The 10,752-nt window shown below is 39.7% G+C and overlaps 1 protein-coding gene across 1 annotated transcript in view; it reads right to left on the bottom strand.

The window, feature by feature from the left end:
- Positions 1–7,014: 7,014 nt before the first annotated feature.
- Positions 7,015–10,752, bottom strand: part of RSF1 (remodeling and spacing factor 1) — a 30,090-nt gene continuing 26,352 nt past the window's right edge. The window contains exons 13-16 of the mRNA XM_072401324.1: positions 10,469–10,673; positions 10,163–10,377; positions 9,560–9,757; positions 7,015–7,813 (exon numbers count right to left, since the gene is read on the bottom strand). Of these exons, the coding sequence (XP_072257425.1) occupies positions 7,248–7,813; positions 9,560–9,757; positions 10,163–10,377; positions 10,469–10,673 (1,184 nt within the window). The 3' untranslated portion in view covers positions 7,015–7,247. The remainder of the gene's footprint in view (positions 7,814–9,559; positions 9,758–10,162; positions 10,378–10,468; positions 10,674–10,752) is intronic.

Genomic DNA, 10,752 nt, shown 5'->3' with positions numbered 1-10,752 from the left:
TGTGATACTTCCCCCACCTCCTAGATTGTAAGCTCTTCGGGGCAGGGTCCTCTCCTCCTGTGTCACTGTCTGTATTCGTTTGTCATTTGCAACCCCTATTTAATGTACAGCGCTGCGTAATATTTTGGCAATATATAAATCCTGTTTAGTAATATTAATAAATGAATGGTATCTCAACATGGAGGCTGCACGGTGGCTCAGTGGTTAGCAACACAATGCAGCTGGGAACCAAAATACCCACTAACAAAAATAGGCCTAATTTATAGAGTTGTCCAAGGCAGGAGTAGATAGACTATCATGGCTGAACCTGGCTGATCCAGCTAACCTATTTCATTTAATGTACAGCATAATATGTTGGCGCGAAATAAATCATGTTTATTAATAATAATAATAATAACCTGGAACGGATTTCATAAATTCGTTTCTTTCTAGTTTGCAAATGTTTTCCGTCCCGGACCAGATCCATTTCAGGTTTGCTGGATCATCCACCTTCTCCTGCGATGGTCTATCGTCTCCAGTCTTGGAGAGCTTTAAAAAATCAGGCTCAATGTGTTAAAAAAAAAAAGTTATCATCAACACATGTTGAACACAATGCAAGGCAATGTCTGGCTATGTGTGGTGGAATTTTAGCAGCTTGTAGGACACCATATGGCCCATAATGCTTGGGAAGAAAACCAGAACTGATACACTGCTCTGCAAATGAATGCATGTCATTATCTCTTCCTCACTGATCTCAGGTGCTCAGTTTCAGCCAATATGTTCCTGAGAGGAACCCCAGGAATATGCAGGAGGTATCGATAAACTTGGATATAATTTTTTAAAACTCTTGTATGTGGATACAGTTATCAGTTGCCCGTCTGAACTAAGGCTACACATGTCAGATGATTCTCCTCCGATAATTGCATCAGGGCTGATATTGAATGAGAATCTGTACAGCACAGTGGGGTGCAGCTCCATCATTCTCCCCCTCTCCTCTCCATAGAGCAGAACAAGGGGGTGCCGAGAAGTTCCTGGCTTTGCCCCCTTTCAGATGAAATAGAAAAATGAGTGTGGGGGCATATGACAGCCTAATATCTTAGTATGTAACTGTGCAAATATCAGGTCTTTGCCATTCTTAAAGCTGTTTTTTATTTTAGTGAGAAGCTGTGATGGCAGAAGCACAAGCAAGTTTCATGTCGTTGGAGTTACAGGCCGCCATGAAGTTTTTGTTTCTCCAGGGAAAGTCAGCAAAGGACATTCACACTGAGATGTCCTTCCTATCTCTGTAGAAACAAAAACTTCATGAATTCCAAAAATGTGAAACTTGCTTGTGCCTCTGCCAAATAATTTTCAAGTTTGGCCCCTGACTTGGTCTGAGTTTTTAATTTCGGCCCTCTGTGTATTTGAGTTTGACACCCCTGTTGTAAAGGATCATGCAAGATCCTTTCCAATGACAATTATTGCACATGTGTACCCAGCCTTACTCTGCAATACTTGGACCCACACAGCCAGTTGCGTTTGATATGTAAGTGTTATCCACAGCCTCCTCACCCTTTCTGTGCATATTACACTTAGTAAATCATCTGCAGTAATTGTTAGAATGATCAGACTGGACTACAAACACATAATAATCGTTTTGTCTGATCTGGATGGGAAAAGGTTATCTCCATCCCCTGCCTCCATGTGCAGTGACTCCCAGCACTTAGAAACTTCCCTGCAGCAGTGTAATGTTTGTTACTGGTTGCTCTATTGATATAAATACAATGAGCCTTATAATACAATGATTTATTAAAACTCTCCAAGGCTGGAGAGGATACACTTTCATTAGTGAAGCTGGGTGATCTAGCAAACCTGAAATGGATCTGGTCTAGGATTCAAAACATTTGATAGCAAATGACTTTGAAGAAATCCTTTCCAGATTTGCTGGATCACCCAGCCTCACTGATAAAAGTGTATCCTCTCCAGCTTTTTATAAATCAGGGCCATTGTATCTCAGGGGATACAACTGACTTTGTTTCTTTTTGTATTGTGTTATAATGCTTTTATGTAAAACTGTACAGCACCTGCTAAGAGCCATTACAGACCCCACAGTGGTTTGCCGCAGGTTCAACCAGAATCCCAACCTCTACCATTCAAGTGAATAGAGGCAGCTGTGGTAGATCACATCATGGTTTGCAAAAGGCTTTTGGCTAGGGCGGTTGTGCTGGTTCCACCCAACTTCTTCCACCAGCCAGTACAGATCCGAATAAAAAGGGCCAAGAATAGTCATGTGACCTCTTAATTTCAATAGTTTTAAGTTAGAAAATCTAAGATAAATGTTTTTGTAAGAACAGCACAGTAAGGGGAAAGAATGAAATTATATAGTTCTTTAAAAATCTTCCTTTTCTTAGTATATGGAGGATTTCAAGTAACCTGTGAGGAATCGATGGAGCACAATGTCATCATCAGTACTTTCAGAAAGTGGAAGCCAATGTACTTTTTATTTAAAAAATGCTTTAACTTTTAGAGGACTTCACATGTATTTATTTGGGACCTGAATGAACAGCTAAAGCTCTGCCAATTCCTATTTTATTACCCGACCAGCTCTGTGGCTGGGAGGAGGACTTGGCGATTGGCAAGGCTTAGTAACTACAAAGCCAGAAAAAGTCAAACAATAAGAACATGAAACTAAAGCAGCAGCACAGAGAAAAGGCTTTTACTTCTGAAATGGAGTACAGGTTTGAAAGCCGTTGTACTTGCATGAAATAAAGAGGCGCTTACACAGCACCCAGACCTGTTACATTATAGCAGAACAAGCATAGTTTATTTTGCAATTTAATTGCCTGCAGCAACAATTTTTTAATCATTTTTTAAAATATAAAAGTGATTCTTATAAATTCTTATCCCCACTGCATTGCCTCATATCTTACTATATTGAAAATGTGACAAATTCTATGGACAAGAATACACAATAATTTCAATAGGGCCTGTTCCACAATGTGTAATCTCCTTATAGCTGGGTGCACCATCCGGCACTTCAGTAACCACCGGGCGGTTTTCAGGTGATTACTAAAGAGCTGGGTTACAATACTGGGGCTGCCACCCACCTACAGCTTCTTCCTAACTTAAAAACATTTCTGGGTTGAACACGGAGTTTGGTATATTATAGTGTTTTGTATTAATGGCCTACATGCTGCAGTGTTCTCCTCAGCCCCCTTTTAGCTAGGCGCACCACCCAGAACTTTTCAGTAACCACCCGGCTGTTTTTGGGTACAATTTCATCACACTTAGTTTAAAAAAAAATTCTGGGTTGAACCCTGTGCTGTATTTTGGATGCACTATTATCACTTGCCATTTAGATAGGAATGTGGGCTAATTGGTTTCCCCAAAATTGCCCTTAGGGTGTAATAATGATATATGACTATAGTAGGGAAATTAGATTGTGAGCTGCTTTGAAAGACAGCTAGTGACATGACTATGGGCTTTGTACAGAGCTGCGTAATATGTTGGTGCTATATATATATATATATATATATATATATATAAATATATATACTGTGTAAGAATAATATTGTGCAATAGTTCCCATGTTTTTTGTGTGACCTCAGTCCTAACAGATGATCACCAAAACACAAAGGCTTGGCAATAAAAGTATGATAAAGGTTTTGAAGATAAAGGAAGTAAGCCTACTACACACAAGCAGATCTATTGCCAATTTTGTGCTTGACCGACTGATCCATTTGGTTTGCAATCACTTGATTAGACTTCTAAAAACCTGGCACGCGTTTCCCGCTTCTTCGAAATAAATGGTCATTTCTCAATATTAACCAACATGTCTGATCTAAAACCCAAAACTTGAGCATTAGAAGTAAAAACTGCCCTGTGTGCATTGGACCTTATTGACAGGAATATAAAGAAAGAAATACAAGTTGCTCATTATGAGAACGAATGACAAAGCCACTTTTTAATTCCCCCTCCAGTCTAACATACATCAAAAGGGTCCATAGTTGATTTTTTTTTAATTTTATTTCTGACCTAAACAAAGTTTATGCAGAAAACAGTACATTAGAGGAAATAAACAAGGCTGCATGCCAGTAATGAATTCTAAAAAGAATCTACAGACTACTATCTACAGAACAGATATTGGAACTGGTTTCTTTGTACCTTCTTCAATTTGAAGCAAATACTTTTCAGTACTGCTGGATTACTGCAACAGAGAAATCATCGATCCGGATTTAATTGGGCCGTATGCTTTAGACACAGAGGGCTTTCTATATAAAGGATGTCTAAGGGAAAACTGGATTTTTTTTATTTTCCTACTGGAAGAACCAGCAAGTACAGCAAGAAATCCTCAATTATAATTGGCTCTTGTAATTATAATTGGCTCCTGTAATTATAATTGGCTCCTGTGGACACCGCATGGCACATATGTGAACACAATGATTGCTGCAGTGTTGTGGCGCTTTATTTTGTGTGATGAGGATCAATACAAAGTAACTACACATCTGCTTTATCTCCATTGTGCTAATTGTCACCTTGGCTTCCCTTTTTAAGCTTCATTTAGTGCTCCCCACCAGGACATTCTGGCAGCATTTTAAACCCAAGGTATACTAGGCAATGGAAAGAATTATGATATTCAAGATCTGCCCAATACCCAGTGATGCAAAAACATCCACATTCCCTAGGAACTGCTGGGATAAGCTAAACAGATTGCTATTCATCCATGTTTAGTGTGGAGGCAGTACATTTGTTGCAGAATTGCACTGGCATAGCACTACCTGCAAAAACCCTCCACCTTTACCTTACACTACCTTAGGCTACATACGCACATCAGATGATTCTCGTAAGATAATGGCCTCAGGTGCGTGTGTACAGCGCTCATCATTCATCGCCCACAAACGAAGAGCAACGAATGATCGTAATGAAAGTGAAGGGGAGAAGGCACAGCAGGGTGCCGATTCGTCGTTCTCCCCCTCCCCTCTGTATGTACAGCACTCATTCATGCATCGTGCAGTCTTTTGTCGTTGCAAAGGATCGTGAAAGATCCTTTTTAATGACAAAAATCGCACGTTTACCCAGCCTTTTGCCTAATTATTATTCATATGCAAGCCAATCTCTCTCCCCCAATTCAGCTCATATTCTTATACATGGATGGGCTTCGTTATCCAATCACAAATCAAAAAGAAAAATATTTCCAACTGACTTTCTAGCCTGCTGACAGCACCTCTATCCTCTAGTGACTCCAGCTTGCTTTATGTACTAGGAAAGGTTGTAAATATGCATGTTTAGGAAGTACCTGGGGCTTTTATCTAAACATTGCTGGCTGCGACAGGTTTAGGGAATAATTAAGCACTAAAGGTTTAGTAACACTACAAAAGGTACCTTAGCAAAGCAAATAGGAAACCTTAGTACAATGCTCGTCAAAGCAAGTAAAGACGTGAAACAGTACCTTAAGTATATTTACCACTGCACCAAAAGCAGCTGCAGATCTTATTACATGATTTGATAGTTCCAAATTAGAGCTGTACAGACTTCATTCTGAAATAAATTGATAAAGGAAGATTTTTTTATAGCTACAGTTAATTCTTGCTTTACCAGATTTAATAAACTCAATATATGAGGGGGAAGAAAACCAATGAACTACATACAGAGAAATGTTTAGTCCCAATTACTTTTGGATAACCTGATTCAAGCAACCCTATCACCACTTAACACTAAAAGGTTGCCTATAACACTTCTGCTGCATACTGAATACCCAAGGCAATTGGCGTGCCTGTCTTCCCTTTATCATTCAGCTTCAGTGGTCCCTAGGTTGTAAAGAAGCAAATCTAAAACACTAAAGCATGGCAGGCAGCATAAGGTATTGGCTACTATAATCACAAATGGTAAAAGTTCATATTACAGGCCCAATGCACATGGGGTATTGTATACAGTGTGCATTTATCAACACAGGCTGCAAAGAGAGCGCGGCAGTTTACGTAGGTTTGCTACACAGAATCAAGTGTGTAAAAAAAAAAACAAAAAAAAACAAACAATTGTATAAAATTCCCAACACATCAAAGACACTTACCAATGTGCAAATTTACCAACTGTGCATTTCTTTCAGTCAATCTGTTTAAACAAACTTCGGTGAAGTACAATGCATTCTGCAACTCCTGGATTCTAAACTGGCTCTAGAGAATTGAAGCTGAACCTGAAACACTTCGCTGAAGTCACTTGTCGGGACATGGACTAAATTCGAGGAGTTGCCATGGACAAGGGAATGCATTTCTGACCCGTTTGCTACAAACATGAAAACACATCACTAGGTAACGGGCACGGGTAATATTATGCACCAGGAAAAACAACCTCAGTCTGGTGCCAGTATAAAGTCTATAATATCACAAGAGAAGGCAGAAGTTATACACTGTGTGGCATATCAATAGAAAATATCTTCAAAATTAATTTCCGGCGTGCGCCTTGACACCCTCGGCACAAAAAAAAAAAAAAAAAAAAAAAAAAAAAAAAAGGAAAACGTTTTTCTTTTTCTGGATCAACTTTAGAAGTTACAGCAGCAAATTGCAACATAACGTGTTATTAGGCCTTCTGACACAGAAGTGGTTAAATGTACATCTTGTGGTCACTGAATTCTAGACTATGTATACAAAAAAAAAAACCAATGGGGCGACCAACCATATATAGCTAAGACTCACAAAGCATAGTAAAGTAGTTGGTAAATTTTATTTATAACTGCCTGTTTATCGTAACCTAAGTACTGAGTATTTAAATAGAATATATATCTCATATGAAAAAAAAAAAAAAAAAGCTAAAAGCATCAAGTGCTTTTTCCCATTCTTCCCCCAAATTTTATTCTGCTTGGATTCAGCTCCCTAAAGAAAAATAATTGTTTTTTGTTTTTTTTTCTGGATACCTGGAATGCATTTTGCACTGCCCCACCCCTATTCACAAACGTCCCCAGGAACCACAAAAAAAAGTTTGTCACTTTCAATTAACATGATTTCAAGTCAGTGAAATTACTCATGACCACAAATGCAAATGAGACATGATCATTTTAAAAAAAAAAAAAATGTACAGATATTATTTGAGAGTTCAAAAACGTGTCACTTCACAGAAAGACTGCAGGACTGGTCAAATGTTTGTTTCTAGAAAAGGTAAAATCCATAGTGAAGTGGGTTTTTTTTTTTTCGAGGAGGAATAAAATCGATTTCATAACTGGCCCGCTGGTATGAGCTACTGTGGAATAAATTAGCACAAAAATATGGAAGAGAGGTGGACTTTTTTTTTTGTTTTTATAACTGTTCGCTATTACAGACATAATCCACAAGGTCAGTTACTCTCAAGAGTTCATCCTCGTCCTCCTCCGGAACGGCCGCTTCCTGGCTGCTCCCAGTCCCGTTAGGAGCCTGGCTAACGGCGGCCGTAGCTTCCTTAGAAGTCTGACTTTTTTCGCTCGGTTTACCAATTAACGTTTCAATAGTTTTGCCTGGGCTTTGTCCGTTAGTGGACGGTAAATCCACCAAGCTGTAGTCCAAAGGGCTATCATCTTTTGTAACGTTTTCAAAGTCATCCTCCTCGTCACTCTCCAACCGATAACTAGGCTTCTTAGTGTTTTCCGGGGCGCTGGTCGTTTCAGAAGGCTTTTCCTCTGCCGGAGGCTTCTCGCTGCTGACGTCAGGCTTGGCGTCTACTTCTTCATCCTCGTCGTCCGTCTCGATGCGGTTCAGCCTCTTTCGGACAGGTTTCTCCTCCTCTTCCTCTGACTCCTCGTCATTTGAACTCCGGATACGTTTTCTCAGCAAGTTCTTTTTGGGATTTGGAGGTTTTTCGTCTTCAGAATCGCCTGAAAAGTCGCTCTCTGAAAAGTGGATTTAAAAGAAATAGGATGTTACAAAAGGTAACAATACTATGGGGAAATACAAAACAAAATAAAAAATTGAAGAGTAAAAAGTAACAGGCAGTGTTTTGAGTTGGTAATGGTGAATTAGTGTTCCTTTAGGGAATAGAGATCTTCTTAGGCTATGAACACACGTCAGATTATTCTCACCTGATATGAATGGCCGGGCTCGTCTCGGCCAAGAATCTGATATTTATACAGAAGTACCCCAATGTATCCATGCACATCAGACAATGAAGGGGGGAGGGAGCAGCAGGGTGCCATTCACCCATTCTCCTCCCTCCCCTCTTCATAGAACAGAACGGAACAAACACTGTAAGTACAAAGGTCTTCATCTTTCAGTCTTTTGTTGTTGGATAGGATCATGAAAGATCATTTCCAACAATAAAGAGTGTGTATGCAGCCTTAGCTGCGCTAGGTTAGTCAACGCCATCACAATGGATGGATCACTTGTGCATTTACAATGCTGGAGTGAAACCCCAGGCAAACTGCTGACTATACAGCTGACATACATTAAGTTTATGGTTTTCTCTATTAAAAGATTTAAAATTCTGTACAGACACTCCTATGACTTGCACACATTTCCAACAACGTCAGTTCACAACATCTAACAAGCACCTATAGGCTTTTTTTTTTAGTTTTAGGGAAGGCTAAAACCCATAAATTTTTCCTAAGCATGTTTTTGGTCTGGTAAATCGTCCCCAGAACAGGAAGTTAGGAATGAAACTCCAAAGAAAAGTAAAATCTGACAACAGCTCGAATCCTTCCTTTCCTACTCTATACAGAGCCAAGAGGAAATGTCTTGGCCATAGATATAGATTCATCCGGTTCACTAACTCCCAGATTGAAACACTACAAAAGGTGGAGTCGTCTAAGAGGTAATTATTTAAAATACAGAATAAAATCTCTACATGGAATGTTGATAGTGATGTGGAATGGATCTATTTACCATAGTCGCAGTGGATCAAAGCTGTGTACCAGCAGTTTTTGTATTATTGGGTGGGGATATCACTATGGATAATGGAATTTTTTATTCAATGCTGATTGAAGAAATGTGAATAGGTTTGGCTTGGACTTGCCTGGAGATGGGTTTTATTGGGAAACTTGTTAATAAAGTTACTTGGTGACTTGCAGCCAAAGCAGATGTCATTATTTTTTTTTTTTTGGCAGCTGGAGTAAAAGTTGGGTGCTATAGTGATTGTCAGTGCAAAATTGGAGCAGATGCAGCCATCCTGAATTTTAAAGCTCGGACACTTGGGCTATGTACACGCCATGTGTACAGCGTTCGTCGTACATGGATCTGTCCTGGTGGATCCACAAACCAAGAATGACGAACGATCATAATGAAAGTGAAGAAGAAAGAGGGCAGCAGGGTGCCGACCCGTTGCCCCCCCCTCTCTTTAGAGCAGAACGATGCTGTATGTACACCTTGTTCATGCATCTTTCAGTCCTGAAAGATCTTTTCCAACGACAATTATTGCACGTGCGTACGATTGATTTTTTGAGAGAATATCAGCCCTCTATAACCCTACCTAGGCAGCAACAGACACAGCTAGTGTTGCAGATGTTGCTGCTGTTGATGTTGTTGAAGTATACAAGTAAAATTCATAACCTGCTAATAAATATTACAAAATAAACCAATTTCAAAGGGGAAGTTTTTACCAATACCACACAAAACATTTTACATTTCAGCTGGCTTTAGCTTACCGTTGCTTTCAGAGCTGGAAAACCTACGCTTGAGTACTCGTCTCATCTCCTTCCCTCGGCCAAAGCGAGCATTTTTCTGTGATCTATCGCTATCTGAATCATCTTCCCTGTAGTTGACTTGTCTCTTCTGATTTCTCCGAGATCGCCTCCTCCTGGTGTCCAGATAGTCATCACTGTAAGCACTGCTGTCATCTGTTTCTGTGGTGACAAAGGCAATAGCTGGTAAATTACAGTGGCTTGTTCTAACCCATTACTAAGTAGGATGGCTTTTGAATGTTCTAAAAGGTATAGGTCTTTTCCATGTCCCTCAATGGATGAGGGAGGGGGAAAAAATAAGATTATTGTAATAAGTTACCATAAAATTCCTTTCTTGGAAGTCCACTTCCTAGGTCATGTCACTGTTTTTATGATCATGATCCTAGTAGTAATTAAAACATGTTGGTAGCAGCACTAAGCCAGCCTACAGTTTTATTTGATTTTTGTAGGTGCCATTATAATCAAAAGGTTTTGAAATTTGTATGTCTTAATTACATTCTATAAGCTGATTTTACACACAACACTCTTCCAGAATGCAGATACCAAAAGCAATCTAAAAAGTCTCACCTGACTCCTGGTCATCATCAGAGTCATCGTCGTCATCATCATCATCATCATCATCATCTGAATACCTTCTTGCACGTTTTCTCAGCCGTGTGCTTTTTCTTACTGGACGCTGGTAGTGCCTCCGAGGCCGCCTTGTGCCAAAGTCACTGTCATTGGACTGCAGGTCCTCATCGCTTTCCTCAGCATTTTCAGAGACCACAAAATCATCATGCGAGCTGCAGTTTTAGAGAAAGTACAGTAAGGAACATGCCAGAGTTTCATATAACAACCAAAGAGCATAATTTAAGATAACATTCATTTACTGACCCGTCACTGATCCGGAATTCATCTTCACTCTCATCTTCATCTATATTGCTGTCGCTGTCCAAGTCATTAAGTCGCCGACGTTTCTTTCGGCGACTGACAGCTCTTTGCGGCCGTTTTTCTTCTGTTCTTTCCCCTTCCAAAATAGTCGATATGTCTTTGCCACGATGACCTGTGATATTGGACATATCCTTTCCACGGCCAATACCTTTAAAACACAATAATAAAATGAATAATTAAGATTGAATACTCAGAATCATCCACCAACAAGCAATGCTTCTAAGGAT

Source organism: Pyxicephalus adspersus, chromosome 1, assembly GCF_032062135.1.
Source record: "Pyxicephalus adspersus chromosome 1, UCB_Pads_2.0, whole genome shotgun sequence".
NCBI classification, from domain to species: domain Eukaryota; kingdom Metazoa; phylum Chordata; class Amphibia; order Anura; family Pyxicephalidae; genus Pyxicephalus; species Pyxicephalus adspersus.
The sequence above is the reverse complement of the archived record's forward strand: the minus strand, read 5'-3'. Positions and strand labels throughout refer to the sequence as shown.